General features: G+C 49.9%; 1 protein-coding gene across 1 annotated transcript in view; it reads right to left on the minus strand.

Annotated features, from left to right (window-relative positions):
- The window catches only part of LOC106591398 (polycystin-1), a 187,302-nt gene that overhangs the window by 39,593 nt on the left and 121,700 nt on the right, over positions 1-26,009 (minus strand). The window contains exons 39-47 of the mRNA XM_082958430.1: positions 23,594-23,786; positions 11,617-11,787; positions 8,238-8,381; positions 7,729-7,939; positions 7,454-7,580; positions 5,620-5,742; positions 3,329-3,381; positions 1,072-1,289; positions 556-664 (exon numbers count right to left, since the gene is read on the minus strand). Coding sequence (XP_082814556.1) covers positions 556-664; positions 1,072-1,289; positions 3,329-3,381; positions 5,620-5,742; positions 7,454-7,580; positions 7,729-7,939; positions 8,238-8,381; positions 11,617-11,787; positions 23,594-23,786 — 1,349 coding nt within the window. The remainder of the gene's footprint in view (positions 1-555; positions 665-1,071; positions 1,290-3,328; positions 3,382-5,619; positions 5,743-7,453; positions 7,581-7,728; positions 7,940-8,237; positions 8,382-11,616; positions 11,788-23,593; positions 23,787-26,009) is intronic.

Raw genomic sequence — 26,009 nt, forward strand, 5'->3', positions numbered from 1 at the left:
TGCTAAATGACTCACTAACTGTAAGTCTCTCTGGATCAGAGCGTCTGCTAAATGACTCTAACTGTAAGTCTCTCTGGATCAGAGTGTCTGCTAAATGACTCACTAACTGTAAGTCTCTCTGGATCAGAGCGTCTGCTAAATGACTCACTAACTGTAAGTCTCTCTGGATCAGAGCGTCTGCTAAATGACTCATTAACTGTAAGTCTCTCTGGATCAGAGCGTCTACTAAATGACTCACTAACTGTAAGTCACTCTGTATCAGAGTGTCTGCTAAATGACTCACTAACTGTAAGTCTCTCTGGATCAGAGTGTCTGCTAAATGACTCACTAACTGTAAGTCTCTCTGGATCAGAGTGTCTGCTAAATGACTCACTAACTGTAAGTCACTCTGTATCAGAGTGTCTGCTGAATGACTCAAATGTAAAATGACAGAAGGAGAAGTAGGTCAGTGAGAGGTCAGAGGTTAGAGGTAAGTTTAGAACAGACAAGAGGAAGCAAGTAGAAGGTGACAGGGTTAAGGGTGAGGTTAGAGGACAGAGTTTAGAGGTGACTCACAGGTCGGCCATCTCGCTGTCTGCTGTCTGGGAGAAGAAGTGTTGGGGGTCACAGAGATGAGACACCTGCAGCTGGCCGTCCGCCAGGATCCGCTTAATCAGGTCCTCATCTGGAGGGGACAGGTGTGTGTGTGACAGAAAGAGAGACGGTTCGATTCACACATCTGAATAGATGTCAAGGTGGTGTTGAGGCAGAGTAAATGTGTGCTTCATGGCTGTTCTGTTTCTACATCATCACACAGTTCTCTTCCATGTTTTAATCAACATTACAACACTATAATATTCATGATACTGAACCTATATGCTGCAGTGCTAAGTACATTTTAACTGCTTACTGTTGTTGTAGCGCTGTCTGTCTGTCTGTCTGTCTGTCTGTCTGTCTGTCTGTCTGTCTGTCTGTCTGTCTGTCTGTCTGTCTGTCTGTCTGTCTGTCTGTCTGTCTGTCTGTCTGTCTGTCTGTCTGTCTGTCTGTCTGTCTGTCTGTCTGTCTGTCTGTGTGTGTGTGTGTGTGGATTACCTGAGGATGTGAAGTACTTGTTGCGGTGTGTGAAGTTGTCATCGTCGGGGTGAAGGGTCATGTCCACCCCCAGGTGTCTTGACCCTTGACCTCTCTTCAACTTGGGTAGCCCCGCCCCCAGGCCCGCCCCTCCCACCTCAGACATGTCACTTAACAACTCTGGCCAATCACGCTCCTCATCGTCATCCTCTTCCTGGACCACACCCCAACTCTGGACACTAGAGGGGGAGAGAGTGGGAGGAGAGGGGGGAGAGAAGGAGGAGAGAGGGGGAGTGAGGGTGAGAAAGGGAGGAGGGGGAGGAGAGAGGGAGGAAAGGAGGGAGATAGAGGGGTCGAGTCAGGTCAGTGTTTATTGAAAGTGCATTTTAAAGAGTCGGTCACAACTTCCACATAAGTACAATGGAACACAAGAGGAGAGAGGGTTGATGGTTTACCTACAGTGGGAGAAAAAAGTATTTGATCCCCTGCTGATTTTGTACGTTTGCCCACTGACAAAGAAACAAACAGGCTATTATTTTAATGGTAGGTTTATTTGAACAGTGAGAGACAGAATAACAACAAAAAAATCCAGAAAAACGCATGTCAAAAATATTATAAATTGATTTGCATTTTAATGAGGGAAATAAGTATTTGACCCCCTCTCAATCAGAAAGATTTCTGGCTCCCAGGTGTCTTTTATACAGGTAACGAGCTCCTAACCGCAGCTTGTTACCTGTATAAAAGACACCTGTCCACAGAAGCAACCAATCAATCAGATTCCAAACTCTCCACCATGGCCAAGACCAAGGAGCTCTCCAAGTATGTCAGGGACAAGATTGTAGACCTACACAAGGCTGGAATGGGCTACAAGACCATCGCCAAGCAGCTTGGTGAGAAGGTGACAACATTTGGTGCGATTATTCGCAAATGGAAGAAACACAAAATAACTGTCAATCTCCCTCGGCCTGGGGCTCCATGCAAGATCTCACCTCGTGGAGTTGCAATGATCATGAGAATGGTGAGGAATCAGCCCAGAACTACACGGGAGGATCTTGTCAATGATCTCAAGGCAGCTGGGACAATAGTCACCAAGAAAACAATTAGTAACACACTACGCCGTGAAGGACTGAAATCCTGCAGCGCCCGCAAGGTCCTCCTGCTCAAGAATACATTACATGCCCTTCTGAAGTTTGCCAATGAACATCTGAATGATTCAGAGGACAACTGGTGAAAGTGTTGTGGTCAGATGAGACCAAAATGGAGCTCTTTGACATCAACTCAACTCGCCGTGTTTGGAGGAGGAGGAATGCTGCCTATGACCCCAAGAACACCATCTCCACCGTCAAACATGGAGGTGGAAACATTATGCTTTGAGGGTGTTTTTCTGCTAAGGGGACAGGACAACTTCACCACATCATTTGACGGGGCCATGTACCGTCAAATCTTGGGTGAGAACCTCCTTCCCTCAGCCAGGGCATTGGAAATGGGTCGTGGATGGGTATTCCAGCATGACAATGATCCAAAACACACGGCCAAGGCAACAAAGGAGTGGCTCAAGAAGAAGCACATTAAAGTCCTGGAGTGGCCTAGCCAGTCTCCAGACCTTAATCCCATAGAAAATCTGTGGAGGGAGCTGAAGGTTCGAGTTGCCAAACGTCAGCCTCGAAACCTTAATGACTTGGAGAAGATCTGCAAAGAGGAGTGGGACAAAATCCCTCCTGAGATGTGCGCAAACCTGGTGGCCAACTACAAGAAACGTCTGACCTCTGTGATTGCCAACAAGGGTTTTGCCACCAAGTACTAAGTCATGTTTTGCAGAGGGGTCAAATACCTATTTCCCTCATTAAAATGCAAATCCTTTTATAACATTTCTGACATGCGTTTTCTGGATTGTTTTGTTGTTATTCTGTCTCTCACTGTTCAAATAAACCCACCATTAAAATTATAGTCTGATCATTTCTTTGTAAGTGGGCAAACGTACAAAATCAGCAGGGGATCAAATACTTTTTCCCCCCACTGTACAAACACACACACACGCACAGAGTAATTATAGATGCCCACACACACTTTACGGTGTGTTGGAACTCTACAGGGATTTAATGAGACACAGAGAGATTATATCAGGACAACAACTCTCCTCTGTTTCTCATTCCCCTCACACACTCATTTTACTGACTAATTATCTCTGTCTCTCTCTCAAAACATAAATCAATGTCTCCATGGGCCTAATGAGAACTGTCAATTACTCAGCCGTCCTCATAGCAACGGGAGAGCTCACCTCTTGGTGGAGGGCGTGGGGGGGAGGTCCACGTTGGTCTCTTCTGAATAGGTCTGGAGAGAGAGAGAGCGGGGGGGGGGGTGACAGAGATAAAGATAAAGTAATACTTTCAAATTAGATCAAGTAAGGAGACAGACGATAAAATTACTATCAGAATTTAGACCCTGTAGAAATAGTACTTGTGCTGTTGTCTCACCTCTCTATAGCCCCCAATGAACTGTAGATCCTCCCTTCTATCTAACAGTCATCCATCAATCATCTCCCTCTACTGTTTCTGCTAACATCACCTAGACAACCAGACCTAGACAACCAGACCTACACAACCAGACCTAGACAACCAGTCAACCAGACCTTGACAACCAGACAACCAGACCTAGACAACCAGACCTAGACAACCAGACCTAGACAACCAGACCTAGACAACCAGACCTAGACAACCAGACAACCAGACCTAGACAACCAGACCTAGACAACCAGACCTAGACAACCAGACAACCAGACCTAGACAACCAGACCTAGACAACCAGACAACCAGACCTAGACAACCAGACCTAGACAACCAGACCTAGACAACCAGACAACCAGACCTAGACAACCAGACCTAGACAACCAGACCTAGACAACCAGACCTAGACAACCAGCCCTAGACAACCAGACAACCAGACCTAGACAACCAGACAACCAGACCTAGACAACCAGACCTAGACAACCAGACCTAGACAACCAGACAACCAGACCTAGACAACCAGACCTAGACAACCAGACCTAGACAACCAGACAACCAGACAACCAGACCTAGACAACCAGACCTAGACAACCAGACAACCAGACAACCAGACCTAGACAACCAGACCTAGACAACCAGACAACCAGACCTAGACAACCAGACAACCAGACCTAGACAACCAGACCTAGACAACCAGACAACCAGACCTAGACAACCAGACCTAGACAACCAGACCTAGACAACCAGACAACCAGACCTAGACAACCAGACCTAGACAACCAGACCTAGACAACCAGACCTAGACAACCAGACCTAGAGAACCAGACCTAGACAACCAGACAACCAGACCTAGACAACCAGACCTAGAAAACCAGACCTAGACAACCAGACAACCAGACCTCCCCCCCCCCCCCCCCAGACAACCAGACCTCCCAGACAACCAGACCTAGCACCAACCAGACAACCAGACAACCAGACCTAGCACCAACCAGACAACCAGACCTCCCAGACCAACCAGACCTAGACAACCAGACAACCAGACCTAGACAACCAGACCTAGACAACCAGACCTAGACAACCAGACCTAGACAACCAGACCTAGACAACCAGACCTAGACAACCAGACCTAGACAACCAGCCCTAGACAACCAGACAAGCAGACCTAGACAACCAGACAACCAGACCTAGACAACCAGACCTAGACAACCAGACCTAGACAACCAGACCTAGACAACCAGACCTAGACAACCAGACCTAGACAACCAGACCTAGACAACCAGACAACCAGACAACCAGACCTAGACAACCAGACCTAGACAACCAGACAACCAGACAACCAGACCTAGACAACCAGACCTAGACAACCAGACCTAGACAACCAGACCTAGACAACCAGACAACCAGACCTAGACAACCAGACAACCAGACCTAGACAACCAGACCTAGACAACCAGACAACCAGACAACCAGACCTAGACAACCAGACCTAGACAACCAGACCTAGACAACCAGACAACCAGACCTAGACAACCAGACCTAGACAACCAGACCTAGACAACCAGACCTAGACAACCAGACAACCAGACCTAGACAACCAGACCTAGACAACCAGACCTAGACAACCAGACCTAGAGAACCAGACCTAGACAACCAGACAACCAGACCTAGACAACCAGAACTAGACAACCAGACAACCAGACAACCAGACCTAGACAACCAGACAACCAGACCTAGACAACCAGACCTAGACAACCAGACCTAGACAACCAGACCTAGACAACCAGACAACCAGACCTAGACAACCAGACCTAGACAACCAGACCTAGACAACCAGACCTAGACAACCAGACAACCAGCTGCTATATCAGGCCGGTGCAATACTTTTTATTAAGAGTCATCTCTCTCCACACACACACACACACACACACACACACACACACACACACACACACACACACACACACACACACACACACACACACACACACACACGCCACGTACACACCTCTCTCACACACACACGCCACGTACACATCTATCTCTCACACACACACCACGTACACACCTCTCTAGGGACACCGTTGAAGATGAGGAAGGAGCTTCCTGCCATGGAGTTATCCAGGAAGTCATCTATCTCCACTGACTCCTGGTCCACCTGGGAGGACGGCACCTGTTCTACTGACACACACTTACACACACACACACACACACACACACACACACACACACACACACACACACACACACACACACACACACACACACACACACACACACACACACACACAGGGACGCACACGGCGGGATGAAAAACACACACACAGAGTCTTTATGAAGGATTCAGGGATTTAAATGCATAATGGTGGAGATGTGACGAGTGGATGTGTGTGTTCTAAAGATGAGTGTTCTAAAGATGAGTGTTCTAAAGGTGTGTGTTCTAAAGGTGTGTTTGTTCTTGGTGTGTGTGTTCTAAAGGTGTGTGTTCTAAAGGTGTGTGTGTTCTAGGTGTGTGTGTTCTAAAGGTGTGTGTTCTAAATGTGTGTTTGTTCTTGGTGTGTGTGTTCTTGGTGTGTGTGTTCTAAAGGTGTGTGTGTTCTAAAGGTGTGTGTGTTCTAAAGGTGTGTGTTCTAAAGGTGTGTGTTCTAAAGGTGTGTGTGTTCTAAAGGTGTGTGTGTTCTAGGTGTGTGTGTTCTAAAGGTGTGTGTTCTAAAGGTGTGTGTGTTCTAGGTGTGTGTGTTCTAGGTGTGTGTGTTCTAAAGGTGTGTGTGTTCTAAAGGTGTGTGTGTTCTAAAGGTGTGTGTTCTAAAGGTGTGTGTTCTAGGTGTGTGTTCTAAAGGTGTGTGTGTTCTAAAGGTGTGTGTGTGTTCTAAAGGTGTGTGTGTGTTCTAAAGGTGTGTGTTCTAAAGGTGTGTTTGTTCTAAAGGTGTGTTTGTTCTAAAGGTGTGTGTTCTAAAGGTGTGTGTGTTCTAAAGGTGTGTTTGTTCTTGGTGTGTGTGTTCTAAAGGTGTGTGTGTTCTAGGTGTGTGTGTTCTAAAGGTGTGTGTGTTCTAAAGGTGTGTGTTCTAAAGGTGTGTGTGTTCTAAAGATGTGTGTTCTAAAGGTGTGTGTGTTCTAAAGGTGTGTGTGTTCTAAAGGTGTGTTTGTTCTAAAGGTGTGTGTTCTAAAGGTGTGTGTTCTAAAGGTGTGTGTTCTAAAGGTATGTGTGTTCTAGGTGTGTGTGTTCTAAAGGTGTGTGTGTTCTAAAGGTGTGTGTTCTAAAGGTGTGTGTGTTCTAAAGATGTGTGTTCTAAAGGTGTGTGTGTTCTAAAGGTGTGTGTGTTCTAAAGGTGTGTTTGTTCTAAAGGTGTGTGTTCTAAAGGTGTGTGTTCTAAAGGTGTGTGTTCTAAAGGTGTGTGTGTTCTAAAGGTGTGTGTTCTAAAGGTGTGTGTTCTAAAGGTGTGTGTGTTCTAGGTGTGTGTGTTCTAAAGGTGTGTGTGTTCTAAAGGTGTGTGTGTTCTAAAGGTGTGTGTGTTCTAGGTGTGTGTTCTAAAGGTGTGTGTGTTCTAAAGGTGTGTGTTCTAAAGATGTGTGTGTTCTAAAGGTGTGTGTTCTAAAGATGTGTGTGTTCTAAAGGTGTGTGTTCTAAAGGTGTGTTTGTTCTAAAGGTGTGTGTTCTAAATGTGTGTGTGTTCTAAAGGTGTGTGTGTTCTAAAGGTGTGTGTGTTCTAAAGATGTGTGTTCTAAAGGTGTGTGTTCTAAAGGTATGTGTGTTCTAAAGGTGTGTGTGTTCTAAAGGTGTGTGTTCTAAAGGTGTGTGTTCTAAAGGTATGTGTGTGTGTGTGTGTGTGTGTGTGTGTGTGTGTGTGTGTGTGTGTGTGTGTGTGTGTGTGTGTGTGTGTGTGTGTGTGTGTGTGTGTCACCTTGCTACGACTCATCCTGAAGAGAGTGAAGACCAGCAGGTAGAGGGGGTAAATCACCAGACAGCTGACCACTCCCACAGCCACAGTCTCCACATCCACCACCACCAGCCTGGACACTGCTACAGAGCTACAGTAGGACAACACAGTCAGTACTGGAACACACACACAGACATGGACACACACACACACACACACACACACACACACACACACACACACACACACACACACACACACCACACACGGACACACACGGACACACACACTCCCCCTACCTGTAGCTCCTATTGGCCACGGTGCTGTACCACATGGTGTTAGCCAGCAGACAGAGCTGTAGCAGCAGGGCGCTGCACGTCGCCCTCTGGAGGCGGGTAAAGGGACTGCGGACAGGCCGTTCCCATAGCGACAGCCACAAGTGACTCTCACACAGGGCACGCTGAAGCTCCCAGTTCAGGAGGCGGGGCAACCGACGAAGCTCCGCCTCTTCTGTAGGTCAGGACACGCCCACAGGAAGCAGAAAAAAAGGAAGGAGGAAGTAAAAGAGGAAGTAGTGAGTTTGTATTAATGAACAGACCACTGATTTGTGATCAGTGCTCCTGTTCAAAGTCCAACTGTTATCCTTAACGGCTATATGACAAAACTGGCCCTAGACTAGTTGTCGAGGCAGCGGTGGTGAGATGTGGATAGACTCATGTTGGAGACCATTTGGCTAAGGGTTTGACTACTAAACTATGAGGGTAGGGGCTAGGGATAGGGGCTTAGAGCTAGGGGTTAGGGTCCTTACCTGAGGCCTCCACCTCTATCTCCACACGTCCATCTGTCCTCTCGTTGTCCACTGACAGCCACTCCTCTACCAGGAAATAGTAACTGCTTCCTGTCTGTAGGTCCTTCACCAGGACATACTGGAGCTTCCATGCTGGAGACAGACCTGGGAGGAGAGGAGGGAGGAGAGAAAGGGCACATTTACTAGGTTGCTTACGGTTTGACAAAGAGATCTACTGTAAGTGTATAATAATAATAATAATATTTATCAGGGCCTAAATGACCACCTGCCAGGGCGGGGCTACACAGCATTTCACTCACATTTGTGAATTAAAAACAGTCAAGTATGATCACATTTACAGTAAAATAAATGCTGCATTAGCTGTTTTCAAAGTATTTATGTCGTTTTGTTAATCGCACAAAGTATAAGAACTACGAATCCCATATAGCCTATTCCACCTCGCGCTGCAACACTGCCTGGCTGGGGGCTGTGCACACGTGAAGAACTGAGTGAAAGATTCATTTTTAGAAGCGCTGCGAACAGGCATAAAAGTTGGTCTAATAAAATTGAAACGAACGTCTACTGAAGTGAGACTTTGTCCTTGTGTTTCCTGGCCATTTCCATGGTTTTGTTCAGAGGCTAGGTTGTTCAACTGCTAGAGAAGACAACGCCTCTACTAGCCAGATTCAATCTCACAGGCACAAACGAGACTCTAGTCGCGTTACCACAACGCTTCTACTAGCCAGACTCAATCTCACAGGCACAAACGAGACTCTAGTCGCGTTACCACGGTAACCACAACGCTTCTACTAGCCAGACTCAATCTCACAGGCACAAACGAGACTCTAGTCTCGTTACCACGGTAACCACAACGCTTCTACTAGCCAGACTCAATCTCACAGGCACAAACGAGACTCTAGTCGCGTTACCACGGTAACCACAACGCTTCTACTAGCCAGACTCAATCTCACAGGCGCAAACGAGACTCTAGTCGCGTTACCACGGTAACCACAACGCCTCTACGAGCCAGACTCAATCTCACAGGCACAAACGAGACTCTAGTCGCGTTACCACGGTAACCACAACGCTTCTACTAGCCAGACTCAATCTCACAGGCACAAACGTGATTCTAGTCGCGTTACCACGGTAACCACAACGCCTCTACTAGCCAGACTCAATCTCACAGGCGCAAACGAGACTCTAGTCGCGTTACCACGGTAACCACAACGCCTCTACGAGCCAGACTCAATCTCACAGGCACAAACGAGACTCTAGTCGCGTTACCACGGTAACCACAACGCTTCTACTAGCCAGACTCAATCTCACAGGCACAAACGTGATTCTAGTCGCGTTACCACGGTAACCACAACGCCTCTACTAGCCAGACTCAATCTCACAGGCACAAACGCGACTGTAGTCGCATTACCACGGTAACCACAACGCTTCTAGAAGCCAGACTCAGAAAGCAGTAATTCTGTAATTTTGCCAAATGTATTTAAATTTATCAGGGGTTCTGCAGCCCCTCCAGAACCCTTCAAGCGGTTATAATTCTGTAACTAAATAAATGATGAAGTGCAACGCAGGAGAGACGGGAGTTGCTGGCTCATGTCTATCAGAACAGAGAGAGGGAGAGAGAACATAGAAAGTGAATCTCATTCTAGTTCTGTGAGAGATACAGGCTTGCTACTCACACAGCCATGCAACGCATTGGTCTCAAACATAGGTTACAATGTCACGCCAACTCTAATCCAACCCGAATCAACTCTTAGAATATCAGACCCAAGCTGTAAGTCTACTTTTTCACACTACGTTTTTATTTTTTTTGTTTACAAAGGAACGAAGAGGCAAGAACTTTGATCGCTTTTATTATGATTTTTACATTGCAAAAAGTAACTATGTTTCATGCCAGGAGAGGTACTGGATCTGGCCAAATAGGTTCCGGAACAAAACAGTCCAGAACTAATCACTGACCACATTACTTCTTACTAGTAATACATTATACCTTTTATGGAACATTACAGAGCACGCTCATCTGTTATTTTGTGTTGTGCTGGTTTAATTTTAGCTGATTTGGGGGGGGGCTGGTAAAAATCATCTGAGTGGCTGGTAGACCAAAACGTACTTTTTTTGCAATGATAAAAATAATATGAATAATAATAATATGAATAATGACAATTATATGAATAATGATAATAATACTAATACTAATAATAATAGGAATAATGATAATAAAATAATATGAATAATAATATGAATAATGATAATAATAATAATAATAATATGAATAATGATAATAATAATAATAATATGAATAATGATAATATGAATATGAATAATGATAATAATAATATGAATAATGATAATAATATGAATATGAATAATGATAATAATAATATGAATAATGATAATAATAATATGAATAATAATAATAATAATATGAAAAATGATAATAATATGAATAATGATAATAATAATAATATGAATAATGCTAATAATAATATGAATAATGATAATAATATGAATAATGATAATAATACTAATAATAATATGAATAATGATAATAAAATAATATGAATAATAATATGAATAATGATAATAATAATAGTATGAATAATAATAATAATATGAATAATGATAATAATAATATGAATAATAATATGAATAATGATAATAATATGAATACTGATAATAATAATAATATGAATAATGATAATAATAATATGAATAATGATAATAATAATATGAATAATAATATGAATAATGATAATAATATGAATACTGATAATAATAATAATATGAATAATGATAATAATAATATGAATAATGATAACAATATGAATAATGCTAATAATAATAATATGAATAATGCTAATAATAATATGAATAATGCTAATAACATGAATAATAATAATAATATGAATAATGCTAATAATAATATGAATAATGATAATAATAATATGAATAATGATAATAATAATATGACTAATGATAATAATAATATGAATAATGACAATAATAATAATATGAATAATGATAATAATAATATGAATAATGATAATAATATGAATATGAATAATGATAATAATAATATGAATAATGATAATAATATGAATATGAATAATGATAATAATAATATGAATAATGATAATGATAATAATAATGATATGAACAATGATAATAATAATAATATTACATTGTACTTGTAACATGCTTTTCAAAAATAGTCCTATATCCATCATTTGAGAAATTTGCTCCCTGACTGTGTAGCTTTAATTTCGGGGATTATTAGCTAGCTGGACACAGTCAAGATATTGTATGAATGTTTCCTAAATATTTGAGGCTACTCAAACCACCATGGGCCGGATTGTGTGTGTGTGTTAGTGTGTGTGTGTCCTCCTACCCTTGTTGTCGTGCCAGACGCGGATCTTCCAGACGCTGCCCAGGCTAGTTTCTGTGGCGATGTGGAAGATGTCCAGTCCGTTACGTGCGAAGGCCCCGGGGCTGTCCAGGTGGCGATGCCCGCTACGCCCCTCACAGCCGTACACACTGATGCCTACATGTGCTGAAGTGCCTAGCAGACAGGGGGAGGAGTTAGATATACACATCATATAATAACTACAAACGTCTTGAGGCAGGTGATGGATGGGTATGTACTGTAGTCATGGAGACAGGTGATGGATGGGTATGTACTGTCGTCTTGGAGACAGGTGATGGATGGGTATGTACTGTAGTCATGGAGACAGGTGATGGATGGGTATGTACTGTCGTCTTGGAGACAGGTGATGGATGGGTATGTACTGTCGTCTTGGAGACAGGTGATGGATGGGTATGTACTGTCGTCTTGGAGACAGGTGATGGATGGGTATGTACTGTCGTCTTGGAGACAGGTGATGGATGGGTATGTACTGTCATCTTGGAGACAGGTGATGGATGGGTATGTACTGTCATCTTGGAGACAGGTGATGGATGGGTATGTACTGTCATCTTGGAGACAGGTGATGGATGGGTATGTACTGTCATCTTGGAGACAGGTGATGGATGGGTATGTACTGTCATCTTGGAGACAGCTGATGGATGGGTATGTACTGTCGTCTTGGAGACAGCTGATGGATGGGTATGTACTGTCATCTTGGAGACAGGTGATGGATGGGTATGTACTGTCATCTTGGAGACAGGTGATGGATGGGTATGTACTGTCATCTTGGAGACAGGTGATGGATGGGTATGTACTGTCGTCTTGGAAACCTTTCATTATGTTCCCTTGATCTTTGGGGATTTGAGCCTCGGTTGCTGTCTGAGGGGGTTGCTGTCTGAGGGGGTTGCTGTCTGAGGGGTTGCTGTCTGAGGGGGTTGCTGTCTGAGGGGGTTGCTGTCTGAGGGGGTTGCAGACTGAGGGGGTTGCTGTCTGAGGGGTTGCTGTCTGAGGGGTTGCTGTCTGAGGGGGTTGCTGTCTGAGGGGGTTGCTGTCAGAGGGCTGCAGCCTGAGAGGTTGCTGTCTGAGGGTTGCAGTCTGAGGGTTGCTGTCTGAGGGGGTTGCTGTCTGAGAGGGTTGCTGTCTGAGGGGGTTGCTGTCTGAGGGGGTTGCTGTCTGAGGGGGTTGCTGTCTGAGGAGGTTGCTGTCTGAGGGCTGCAGTCTGAGAGGTTGCTATCTGAGGGGGTTGCTGTCTGAGGGATGCAGACTGAGGGGTTGCTGTCTGAGGGGGTTGCTGTCTGAGGGGGTTGCTGTCTGAGGGCTGCAGTCTGAGAGGTTGCTGTCTGAGGGGGTTGCTGTCTGAGGGATGCAGACTGAGGGGTTGCTGTCTGAGGGGGTTGCTGTCTGAGGGGTTTGCTGTCTGAGCGGCTTGCTGTCTGAGGGGGTTGCTGTCTGAGGGGGTTGCTGTCTGAGGGTTGCTGTCTGAGGGGGTTGCTGTCTGAGGGTTGCTGTCTGAGGGGGTTGCTGTCTGAGGGGGTTGCTGTCTGAGGGGTTGCAGTCTGAGGGGTTGCTGTCTGAGGGGGTTGCTGTCTGAGGGGTTGCTGTCTGAGGGGGTTGCTGTCTGAGGGTTGCAGACTGAGGGGGTTGCTGTCTGAGGGTTGCAGACTGAGGGGGTTGCTGTCTGAGGGGTTGCAGTCTGAGGGGGTTGCTGTCTGAGGGGGTTGCTGTCTGAGGGTTGCAGACTGAGGGGGTTGCTGTCTGAGGGTTGCAGACTGAGGGGGTTGCTGTCTGAGGGTTGCAGACTGAGGGGGTTGCTGTCTGAGGGGGTTGCTGTCTGAGGGGGTTGCTGTCTGAGGGTTGCAGACTGAGGGTGTTGCTGTCTGAGGGGGTTGCTGTCTGAGGGGGTTGCTGTCTGAAGGGGTTGCTGTCTGAGGGGGTTGCTGTCTGAGGGGGTTTCTGTCTGAGGGGTTGCAGTCTGAGGGGGTTGCAGTCTGAGGGGGTTGCTGTCTGAGGGGGTTGCTGTCTGAGGGGGTTGATGTCTGAGGGGGTTGATGTCTGAGGGGGTTGCTGTCTGAGGGGGTTGCTGTCTGAGGGGGTTGCTGTCTGAGGGGGTTGCAGACTGAGGGGGTTGCAGACTGAGGGGGTTGCAGTCTGAGGGGGTTGCTGTCTGAGGGGGTTGCTGTCTGAGGGTTGCAGACTGAGGGGGTTGCTGTCTGAGGGTTACAGACTGAGGGGGTTGCTGTCTGAGGGGGTTGCTGTCTGAGGGGGTTGCTGTCAGAGGGCTGCAGCCTGAGAGGTTGCAGTCTGAGGGTTGCAGTCTGAGGGTTGCTGTCTGAGGGGGTTGCTGTCTGAGAGGGTTGCTGTCTGAGGGGGTTGCTGTCTGAGGGGGTTGCTGTCTGAGGAGGTTGCTGTCTGAGGAGGTTGCTGTCTGAGGGCTGCAGTCTGAGAGGTTGCTATCTGAGGGGGTTGCTGTCTGAGGGATGCAGACTGAGGGGTTGCTGTCTGAGGGGGTTGCTGTCTGAGGGGGTTGCTGTCTGAGGGCTGCAGTCTGAGAGGTTGCTGTCTGAGGGGGTTGCTGTCTGAGGGGGATGCTGTCTGAGGGGTTGCTGTCTGAGGGGTTTGCAGTCTGAGGGGTTTGCAGTCTGAGGGGTTTGCTGTCTGAGGGGGTTGCTGTCTGAGGGGGTTGCTGTCTGAGGGGGTTGCTGTCTGAGGGGGTTGCTGTCTGAGGGGGTTGCTGTCTGAGGGCTGCAGTCTGAGAGGTTGCTGTCTGAGGGGTTGCTGTCTGAGGGATGCAGACTGAGGGGTTGCTGTCTGAGGGGGTTGCTGTCTGAGGGGTTTGCAGTCTGAGGGGTTTGCTGTCTAAGGGGGTTGCTGTCTGAGGGGGTTGCTGTCTGAGGGGGTTGCTGTCTGAGGGTTGCTGTCTGAGGGGGTTGCTGTCTGAGGGGGTTGCTGTCTGAGGGGGTTGCTGTCTGAGGGGTTGCAGTCTGAGGCGTTGCTGTCTGAGGGGGTTGCTGTCTGAGGGGTTGCTGTCTGAGGGGGTTGCTGTCTGAGGGTTGCAGACTGAGGGGGTTGCTGTCTGAGGGTTGCAGACTGAGGGGGTTGCTGTCTGAGGGGTTGCAGTCTGAGGGGGTTGCTGTCTGAGGGGGTTGCTGTCTGAGGGTTGCAGACTGAGGGGGTTGCTGTCTGAGGGTTACAGACTGAGGGGGTTGCTGTCTGAGGGTTGCAGACTGAGGGGGTTGCTGTCTGAGGGGGTTGCTGTCTGAGGGGGTTGCTGTCTGAGGGTTGCAGACTGAAGGGGTTGCTGTCTGAGGGGGTTGCTGTCTGAGGGGGTTGCTGTCTGAAGGGGTTGCTGTCTGAGGGGGTTACTGTCTGAGGGGGTTGCTGTCTGAGGGGGTTGCTGTCTGAGGGGTTGCAGTCTGAGGGGTTTGCAGTCTGAGGGGGTTGATGTCTGAGGGGGTTGATGTCTGAGGGGGTTGCTGTCTGAGGGGGTTGCTGTCTGAGGGGGTTGCTGTCTGAGGGGGTTGCTGTCTGAGGGTTGCAGACTGAGGGGGTTGCAGACTGAGGGGGTTACTGTCTGAGGGGTTGCAATCTGAGGGGGTTGCTGTCTGAGGGGGTTGCTGTCTGAGGGTTGCAGACTGAGGGGGTTGCTGTCTGAGGGTTGCAGACTGAGGGGGTTGCTGTCTGAGGGGGTTGCTGTTTGAGGGGGTTGCTGTCTGAGGGTTGCAGACTGAGATGGTTGCTGTCTGAGGGGGTTGCTGTCTGAGGGGGTTGCTGTCTGAGGGGGTTGCTGTCTGAGGGGTTTGCAGTCTGAGGGGTTTGCTGTCTGAGGGGGTTGCTGTCTGAGGGGGTTGCTGTCTGAGGGTTGCAGACTGAGGGGGTTGCTGTCTGAGAGGTTGCAGACTGAGGGGGTTGCTGTCTGAGGGGGTTGCTGTCTGAGAGGGTTGCTGTCTGAGGGGGTTGCTGTCTGAGGGGTTTGCTGTCTGAGGGTTGCTGTCTGAGGGGGTTGCTGTCTGAGGGTTGCTGTCTGAGGGGGTTGCTGTCTGAGGGGGTTGCTGTCTGAGGGGTTGCAGTCTGAGGGGTTGCTGTCTGAGGGGGTTGCTGTCTGAGGGGTTGCTGTCTGAGGGGGTTGCTGTCTGAGGGTTGCAGACTGAGGGGGTTGCTGTCTGAGGGTTGCAGACTGAGGGGGTTGCTGTCTGAGGGGTTGCAGTCTGAGGGGGTTGCTGTCTGAGGGGGTTGCTGTCTGAGGGTTGCAGACTGAGGGGGTTGCTGTCTGAGGGTTGCAGACTGAGGGGGTTGCTGTCTGAGGGTTGCAGACTGAGGGGGTTGCTGTCTGAGGGGGTTGCTGTCTGAGGGGGTTGCTGTCTGAGGGTTGCAGACTGAGGGGGTTGCTGTCTGAGGGGGTTGCTGTCTGAGGGGGTTGCTGTCTGAAGGGGTTGCTGTCTGAGGGGGTTGCTGTCTGAGGGGGTTTCTGTCTGAGGGGTTGCAGTCTGAGGGGGTTGCTGTCTGAGGGGGTTGATGTCTGAGGGGGTTGCTGTCTGAGGGTTGCAGACGGAGGGGGTTGCTGTCTGAGGGGGTTGCTTTCTGAGGGGGTTGCTGTCTGAGGGTTGCAGACTGAGGGGGTTGCAGACTGAGGGGGTTGCAGACTGAGGGGGTTGCAGTCTGAGGGGGTTGCTGTCTGAGGGGGTTGCTGTCTGAGGGTTGCAGACTGAGGGGGTTGCTGTCTGAGGGTTGCAGACTGAGGGGGTTGCTGTCTGAGGGGGTTGCTGTCTGAGGGGGTTGCTGTCAGAAGGCTGCAGCCTGAGAGGTTGCAGTCTGAGGGTTGCAGTCTGAGGGTTGCTGTCTGAGGGGGTTGCTGTCTGAGAGGGTTGCTGTCTGAGGGGGTTGCTGTCTGAGGGGGTTGCTGTCTGAGGAGGTTGCTGTCTGAGGAGGTTGCTGTCTGAGGGCTGCAGTCTGAGAGGTTGCTATCTGAGGGGGTTGCTGTCTGAGGGATGCAGACTGAGGGGGTTGCTGTCTGAGGGGGTTGCTGTCTGAGGGCTGCAGTCTGAGAGGTTGCTGTCTGAGGGGGTTGCTGTCTGAGGGGGTTGCTGTCTGAGGGGGTTGCTTTCTGAGGGTTGCTGTCTGAGGGGGTTGCTGTCTGAGGGGGTTGCTGTCTGAGGGGTTGCAGTCTGAGGGGTTGCTGTCTGAGGGGATTGCTGTCTGAGGGGTTGCTGTCTGAGGGGGTTGCTGTCTGAGGGTTGCAGACTGAGGGGTTGCAGTCTGAGGGGGTTGCTGTCTGAGGGGGTTGCTGTCTGAAGGGGTTGCTGTCTGAGGGGGTTGCTGTCTGAGGGGGTTTCTGTCTGAGGGGTTGCAGTCTGAGGGGGTTGCAGTCTGAGGGGGTTGCTGTCTGAGGGGGTTGATGTCTGAGGGGGTTGCTGTCTGAGGGTTGCAGACGGAGGGGGTTGCTGTCTGAGGGGGTTGCTTTCTGAGGGGGTTGCTGTCTGAGGGTTGCAGACTGAGGGGGTTGCAGACTGAGGGGGTTGCAGTCTGAGGGGGTTGCTGTCTGAGGGGGTTGCTGTCTGAGGGTTGCAGACTGAGGGGGTTGCTGTCTGAGGGTTGCAGACTGAGGGGGTTGCTGTCTGAGGGGGTTGCTGTCTGAGGGGGTTGCTGTCAGTGGGCTGCAGCCTGAGAGGTTGCAGTCTGAGGGTTGCAGTCTGAGGGTTGCTGTCTGAGGGGGTTGCTGTCTGAGAGGGTTGCTGTCTGAGGGGGTTGCTGTCTGAGGGGGTTGCTGTCTGAGGAGGTTGCTGTCTGAGGAGGTTGCTGTCTGAGGGCTGCAGTCTGAGAGGTTGCTATCTGAGGGGGGTTGCTGTCTGAGGGGTTGCAGTCTGATGGGGTTGCTGTCTGAGGGGGTTGCTGTCTGAGGGTTGCAGACTGAGGGGGTTGCTGTCTGAGGGTTACAGACTGAGGGGGTTGCTGTCTGAGGGTTGCAGACTGAGGGGGTTGCTGTCTGAGGGGGTTGCTGTCTGAGGGGGTTGCTGTCTGAGGGTTGCAGACTGAGGGGGTTGCTGTCTGAGGGGGTTGCTGTCTGAGGGGGTTGCTGTCTGAGGGGGTTACTGTCTGAGGGGGTTGCTGTCTGAGGGGGTTGCAGTCTGAGGGGTTGCAGTCTGAGGGGTTTGCAGTCTGAGGGGGTTGATGTCTGAGGGGGTTGATGTCTGAGGGGGTTGCTGTCTGAGGGGGTTGCTGTCTGAGGGTTGCAGACTGAGGGGGTTGCAGACTGAGGGGGTTGCAGACTGAGGGGGTTACTGTCTGAGGGGTTGCAGTCTGAGGGGGTTGCTGTCTGAGGGGGTTGCTGTCTGAGGGTTGCAGACTGAGGGGGTTGCTGTCTGAGGGTTGCAGACTGAGGGGGTTGCTGTCTGAGGGGGTTGCTGTTTGAGGGGGTTGCTGTCTGTGGGTTGCAGACTGAGATGGTTGCTGTCTGAGGGGGTTGCTGTCTGAGGGGTTTGCAGTCTGAGGGGTTTGCAGTCTGAGGGGTTGCTGTCTGAGGGGGTTGCTGTCTGAGGGGGTTGCTGTCTGAGGGGGTTGCTGTCTGAGGGTTGCAGACTGAGGGGGTTGCTGTCTGAGAGGTTGCAGACTGAGGGGGTTGCTGTCTGAGAGGGTTGCTGTCTGAGGGGGTTGCTGTCTGAGGGGTTTGCTGTCTGAGGGGGTTGCTGTCTGAGGGGGTTGCTGTCTGAGGGGGTTGCTGTCTAAGGGCTGCAGTCTGAGAGGTTGCTGTCTGAGGGGGTTGCTGTCTGAGGGATGCAGACTGAGGGGTTGCTGTCTGAGGGGGTTGCTGTCTGAGGGGTTTGCAGTCTGAGGGGTTTGCTGTCTGAGGGGGTTGCTGTCTGAGGGGGTTGCTGTCAGAGGGTTGCTGTCTGAGGGGGTTGCTGTCTGAGGGTTGCTGTCTGAGGGGGTTGCTGTCTGAGGGGGTTGCTGTCTGAGGGGTTGCAGTCTGAGGGGTTGCTGTCTGAGGTGGTTGCTGTCTGAGGGGTTGCTGTCTGAGGGGGTTGCTGTCTGAGGGGTTTGCTGTCTGAGGGGGTTGCTGTCTGAGGAGGTTGCTGTCTGAGGGGGTTGCTGTCTGAGGGCTGCAGTCTGAGAGGTTACTGTCTGAGGGGGTTGCTGTCTGAGGGATGCAGACTGAGGGGTTGCTGTCTGAGGGGGTTGCTGTCTGAGGGGTTTGCAGTCTGAGGGGGTTGCTGTCTGAGGGGGTTGCTGTCTGAGGGTTGCTGTCTGAGGGGGTTGCTGTCTGAGGGTTGCTGTCTGAGGGGGTTGCTGTCTGAGGGGGTTGCTGTCTGAGGGGTTGCAGTCTGAGGGGTTGCTGTCTGAGGTGGTTGCTGTCTGAGGGGTTGCTGTCTGAGGGGGTTGCTGTCTGAGGGTTGCAGACTGAGGGGGTTGCTGTCTGAGGGTTGCAGACTGAGGGGGTTGCTGTCTGAGGGGTTGCAGTCTGAGGGGGTTGCTGTCTGAGGGAGTTGCTGTCTGAGGGTTGCAGACTGAGGGGGTTGCTGTCTGAGGGTTGCAGACTGAGGGGGTTGCTGTCTGAGGGTTGCAGAGTGAGGGGGTTGCTGTCTGAGGGGGTTGCTGTCTGAGGGGGTTGCTGTCTGAGGGTTGCAGACTGAGGGGGTTGCTGTCTGAGGGGGTTGCTGTCTGAGGGGGTTGCTGTCTGAAGGGGTTGCTGTCTGAGGGGGTTGCTGTCTGAGGGGGTTGCTGTCTGAGGGGTTGCAGTCTGAGGGGTTTGCAGTCTGAGAGGGTTGCTGTCTGAGGGGGTTGATGTCTGAGGGGGTTGCTGTCTGAGGGGGTTGCTGTCTGAGGGGGTTGCTGTCTGAGGGGGTTGCTGTCTGAGGGTTGCAGACTGAGGGGGTTGCAGACTGAGGGGGTTACTGTCTGAGGGGTTGCAGTCTGAGGGGGTTGCTGTCTGAGGGGGTTGCTGTCTGAGGGTTGCAGACTGAGGGCGTTGCTGTCTGAGGGTTGCAGACTGAGGGGATTGCTGTCTGAGGGGGTTGCTGTCTGAGGGGGTTGCTGTCTGAGGGTTGCAGACTGAGGGGGTTGCTGTCTGAGGGGGTTGCTGTCTGAGGGGTTTGCAGTCTGAGGGGTTTGCAGTCTGAGGGGTTGCTGTCTGAGGGGGTTGCTGTCTGAGGGGGTTGCTGTCTGAGGGGTTGCAGTCTGAGGATTGCAGACTGAGGGGGTTGCTGTCTGAGGGTTGCAGACTGAGGGGGTTGCTGTCTGAGCGGTTGCAGTCTGAGGGGGTTGCTGTCTGAGGGGGTTGCTGTCTGAGGGGGTTGCTGTCTGAGGGTTGCAGACTGAGGGGGTTGCTGTCTGAGGGGGTTGCTGTCTGAGGGGGTTGCTGTCTGAGGGTTGCAGACTGAGGGGTTGCTGTCTGAGGGGATTGCTGTCTGAGGGGGTTGCTGTCTGAGGGGGTTGCTGTCTGAGGGGTTGCTGTCTGAGGGGGTTGCTGTCTGAGGGTTGCTGTCTGAGGGTTGCTGTCTGAGGGGTTGCTGTCTGAGGGTTGCTGTCTGAGGGGTTGCTGTCTGAGGGGTTGCAGTCTGAGGGTTGCTGTCTGAGAATTGCTGTCTGAGGGTTGCTGTCTGAGGGTTGCTGTCTGAGGGGTTGCTGTCTGAGGGTTGCTGTCTGAGGGGGTTGCTGTCTGAGGGGTTGCAGTCTGAAGGGGTTGCTGTCTGAGGGGGTTGCTGTCTGAGGGATGCAGACTGAGGGGTTGCTGTCTGAGGGGGTTGCTGTCTGAGGGGTTTGCAGTCTGAGGGGGTTGCTGTCTGAGGGGGTTGCTGTCTGAGGGGGTTGCTGTCTGAGGGTTGCTGTCTGAGGGGGTTGCTGTCTGAGGGTTGCTGTCTGAGGGGTTTGGCTGTCTGAGGGGGTTGCTGTCTGAGGGGTTGCAGTCTGAGGGGTTGCAGTCTGAGGGGGTTGCTGTCTGAGGGGTTGCTGTCTGAGGGGGTTGCTGTCTGAGGGTTGCAGACTGAGGGGGTTGCTGTCTGAGGGTTGCAGACTGAGGGGGTTGCTGTCTGAGGGGTTGCAGTCTGAGGGGGTTGCTGTCTGAGGGGGTTGCTGTCTGAGGGTTGCAGACTGAGGGGGTTGCTGTCTGAGGGTTGCAGACTGAGGGGGTTGCTGTCTGAGGGTTGCAGACTGAGGGGGTTGCTGTCTGAGGGGGTTGCTGTCTGAGGGGGTTGCTGTCTGAGGGTTGCAGACTGAGGGGGTTGCTGTCTGAGGGGGTTGCTGTCTGAGGGGGTTGCTGTCTGAAGGGGTTGCTGTCTGAGGGGGTTGCTGTCTGAGGGGGTTGCTGTCTGAGGGGGTTGCTGTCTGAGGGGTTGCAGTCTGAGGGGTTTGCAGTCTGAGGGTTGCAGACTGAGGGGGTTGCTGTCTGAGGGTTGCAGACTGAGGGGGTTGCTGTCTGAGCGGTTGCAGTCTGAGGGGGTTGCTGTCTGAGGGGGTTGCTGTCTGAGGGTTGCAGACTGAGGGGGTTGCTGTCTGAGAGGTTGCAGACTGAGGGGGTTGCTGTCTGAGGGGGTTGCTGTCTGAGGGGGTTGCTGTCTGAGGGTTGCAGACTGAGGGGTTGCTGTCTGAGGGGGTTGCTGTCTGAGGGTTGCAGACTGAGGGGTTGATGTCTGAGGGGGTTGCTGTCTGAGGGTTGCTGTCTGAGGGTTGCTGTCTGAGGGGTTGCTGTCTGAGGGTTGCTGTCTGAGGGGTTGCTGTCTGAGGGGTTGCAGTCTGAGGGTTGCTGTCTGAGAATTGCTGTCTGAGGGTTGCTGTCTGAGGGTTGCTGTCTGAGGGGGTTGCTGTCTGAGGGGGTTGCTGTCTGAGGGGGTTGCTGTCTGAGAGGTTGCAGACTGAGGGGGTTGCTGTCTGAGGGGGTTGCTGTCTGAGGGTTGCAGACTGAGGGGGTTGCTGTCTGAGGGTTGCTGTCTGAGGGGTTGCTGTCTGAGGGGGTTGCTGTCTGAGGGGGTTGCTGTCTGAGGGTTGCAGACTGAGCGGTTGCTGTCTGAGGGTTGCAGACTGAGGGGTTGCTGTCTGAGGGTTGCAGACTGAGGGGTTGCTGTCTGAGGGTTGCAGACTGAGGGGTTGCTGTCTGAGGGTTGCAGACTGAGGGGTTGCTGTCTGAGGGTTGCAGACTGAGGGGTTGCTGTCTGAGGGTTGCAGACTGAGGGGTTGCTGTCTGAGGGTTGCAGACTGAGGGGTTGCTGTCTGAGGGTTGCAGACTGAGGGGGTTGCTGTCTGAGGGGGTTGCTGTCTGAGGGTTGCAGACTGAGGGGGTTGCTGTCTGAGGGGGTTGCTGTCTGAGGGGGTTGCTGTCTGAAGGGGTTGCTGTCTGAGGGGGTTGCTGTCTGAGGGGGTTGCTGTCTGAGGGGGTTGCTGTCTGAGGGGTTGCAGTCTGAGGGGTTTGCAGTCTGAGGGGGTTGCTGTCTGAGGGGGTTGATGTCTGAGGGGGTTGCTGTCTGAGGGAGTTGCTGTCTGAGGGGGTTGCTGTCTGAGGGGGTTGCTGTCTGAGGGTTGCAGACTGAGGGGGTTGCAGACTGAGGGGGTTACTGTCTGAGGGGTTGCAGTCTGAGGGGGTTGCTGTCTGAGGGGGTTGCTGTCTGAGGGTTGCAGACTGAGGGGGTTGCTGTCTGAGGGTTGCAGACTGAGGGGGTTGCTGTCTGAGGGGGTTGCTGTCTGAGGGGGTTGCTGTCTGAGGGTTGCAGACTGAGGGGGTTGCTGTCTGAGGGGGTTGCTGTCTGAGGGGTTTGCAGTCTGAGGGGTTTGCAGTCTGAGGGGTTGCTGTCTGAGGGGGTTGCTGTCTGAGGGGGTTGCTGTCTGAGGGGTTGCTGTCTGAGGGGTTGCAGTCTGAGGGTTGCAGACTGAGGGGGTTGCTGTCTGAGGGTTGCAGACTGAGGGGGTTGCTGTCTGAGCGGTTGCAGTCTGAGGGGGTTGCTGTCTGAGGGGGTTGCTGTCTGAGGGTTGCAGACTGAGGGGGTTGCTGTCTGAGAGGTTGCAGACTGAGGGGGTTGCTGTCTGAGGGGGTTGCTGTCTGAGGGGGTTGCTGTCTGAGGGTTGCAGACTGAGGGGTTGCTGTCTGAGGGGGTTGCTGTCTGAGGGGGTTGCTGTCTGAGGGGGTTGCTGTCTGAGGGTTGCAGACTGAGGGGTTGATGTCTGAGGGGGTTGCTGTCTGAGGGTTGCTGTCTGAGGGTTGCTGTCTGAGGGGTTGCTGTCTGAGGGTTGCTGTCTGAGGGGTTGCTGTCTGAGGGGTTGCAGTCTGAGGGTTGCTGTCTGAGAATTGCTGTCTGAGGGTTGCTGTCTGAGGGTTGCTGTCTGAGGGGGTTGCTGTCTGAGGGGGTTGCTGTCTGAGGGGGTTGCTGTCTGAGAGGTTGCAGACTGAGGGGGTTGCTGTCTGAGGGGGTTGCTGTCTGAGGGGGTTGCTGTCTGAGGGTTGCAGACTGAGGGGGTTGCTGTCTGAGGGTTGCTGTCTGAGGGGTTGCTGTCTGAGGGGGTTGCTGTCTGAGGGGGTTGCTGTCTGAGGGTTGCAGACTGAGCGGTTGCTGTCTGAGGGTTGCAGACTGAGGGGTTGCTGTCTGAGGGTTGCAGACTGAGGGGTTGCTGTCTGAGGGTTGCAGACTGAGGGGTTGCTGTCTGAGGGTTGCAGACTGAGGGGTTGCTGTCTGAGGGTTGCAGACTGAGGGGTTGCTGTCTGAGGGTTGCAGACTGAGGGGTTGCTGTCTGAGGGTTGCAGACTGAGGGGTTGCTGTCTGAGGGTTGCAGACTGAGGGGTTGCTGTCTGAGGGTTGCAGACTGAGGGGTTGCTGTCTGAGGGTTGCAGACTGAGGGGTTGCTGTCTTTCTCCCAACATGAGATCTTCATGACTTGAGTATTAGTGCGATATGTGATACGTTTCTGCCCTTTGTGAATACAATTTGATTGATTGATTAAAAGTCTAATTTCTTTCCATTTGAATCCGGAACCTTTGCCTTCTCACCTGCCCCACGGCTGAAGCCGGTCTTGACCTGCACCTCATACTTGAATGTTCCGTCGTGTCCACAGAGCGGCACCGTCCCCGCCCTCCTCAGGTCCAGCTGGTCAAGTTTATGTAAGATGGCCGCCGCCACGGCGTAACACAGCAACCCCACCACACACGTCAACAACACGACCAGGCTGGGACCCCCCCGCTCCTAAAGGACGAGAGGAGAGTGTGAGAAAATGTGTGTGTGTGAAAGTCAGCTGATTTCACAGTATGGCATCGTAACATTACTGTGCGTTTCCTCAGGCGGTTGGCTTGGACCAGAAGTGTATTACTAAGTGTGTCAAAATAAATCACATTTTATTGGTCACATACACATGGTTAGCAGATGTTATTGGTCACATACACATATTTAGCAGATGTTATTGGTCCATACACATATTTAACAGGTGTTAATGGTCACATACACATATTTAGCAGATGTTATTGGTCCATACACATATTTAGCAGATGTTATTAGTCACATACACATATTTAGCAGATGTTATCGCATACACATGGTTAGCAGATGTTATTGGTCCAAACACATATTTAACAGGTGTTATTGGTCCATACACATATTTAGCAGGTGTTATTGGTCACATACACATATTTAGCAGGTGTTATTGGTCCAAACACATATTTAGCAGATGTTATTGGTCACATACACATATTTAGCAGATGTTATTGGTCCATACACATATTTAGCAGGTGTTATTGGTCACATACACATATTTAGCAGGTGTTATTGGTCCAAACACATATTTAGCAGATGTTATTGGTCACATACACATATTTAGCAGATGTTATTGGTCCATACACATATTTAACAGGTGTAATTGGTCACATACACATATTTAGCAGATGTTATTGGTCCAAACACATATTTAGCAGGTGTTATTGGTCCATACACATATTTAGCAGATGTTATTGGTCACATACACATATTTAACAGATGTTATTGGTCCATACACATATTTAGCAGGTGTTATTGGTCCATACACATATTTAGCAGGTGTTATTGGTCACATACACATATTTAGCAGATGATATTGGTCCAAACACATATTTAGCAGGTGTTATTGGTCCATTCACATATTTAGCAGGTGTTATTGGTCACATACACATATTTAACAGGTGTAATTGGTCACATACACATATTTAGCAGATGATATTGGTCCAAACACATATTTAGCAGGTGTTATTGGTCCATTCACATATTTAGCAGGTGTTATTGGTCCATACACATATTTAGCAGGTGTTATTGGTCCAAACACATATTTAGCAGGTGTTATTGGTCCATACACATATTTAGCAGGTGTTATTGGTCACATACACATATTTAGCAGATGTTATTGGTCACATACACATATTTAGCAGGTGTTATTGGTCCATTCACATATTTAGCAGGTGTTATTGGTCCATACACATATTTAGCAGGTGTTATTGGTCCAAACACATATTTAGCAGGTGTTATTGGTCCATACACATATTTAGCAGATGTTATTGGTCACATACACATATTTAGCAGGTGTTATTGGTCACATACACATATTTAGCAGGTGTTATTGGTCCAAACACATATTTAGCAGATGTTATTGGTCACATACACATATTTAGCAGATGTTATTGGTCCATACACATATTTAACAGGTGTAATTGGTCACATACACATATTTAGCAGATGTTATTGGTCCAAACACATATTTAGCAGGTGTTATTGGTCCATACACATATTTAGCAGATGTTATTGGTCACATACACATATTTAACAGATGTTATTGGTCCATACACATATTTAGCAGGTGTTATTGGTCCATACACATATTTAGCAGGTGTTATTGGTCACATACACATATTTAGCAGATGATATTGGTCCAAACACATATTTAGCAGGTGTTATTGGTCCATACACATATTTATCAGATGTTATTGGTCCATTCACATATTTAGCAGGTGTTATTGGTCACATACACATATTTAACAGGTGTAATTGGTCACATACACATATTTAGCAGATGATATTGGTCCAAACACATATTTAGCAGGTGTTATTGGTCCATTCACATATTTAGCAGGTGTTATTGGTCCATACACATATTTAGCAGGTGTTATTGGTCCAAACACATATTTAGCAGGTGTTATTGGTCCATACACATATTTAGCAGGTGTTATTGGTCACATACACATATTTAGCAGGTGTTATTGGTCACATACACATATTTAACAGGTGTAATTGGTCACATACACATATTTAGCAGATGTTATTGGTCCAAACACATATTTAGCAGATGTTATTGGTCACATACACATATTTAACAGGTGTAATTGGTCACATACACATATTTAGCAGATGTTATTGGTCCAAACACATATTTAGCAGGTGTTATTGGTC

Source organism: Salmo salar, chromosome 12 (assembly GCF_965601325.2).
Source record: "Salmo salar chromosome 12, fSalSal1, whole genome shotgun sequence".
Classification (NCBI taxonomy): domain Eukaryota; kingdom Metazoa; phylum Chordata; class Actinopteri; order Salmoniformes; family Salmonidae; genus Salmo; species Salmo salar.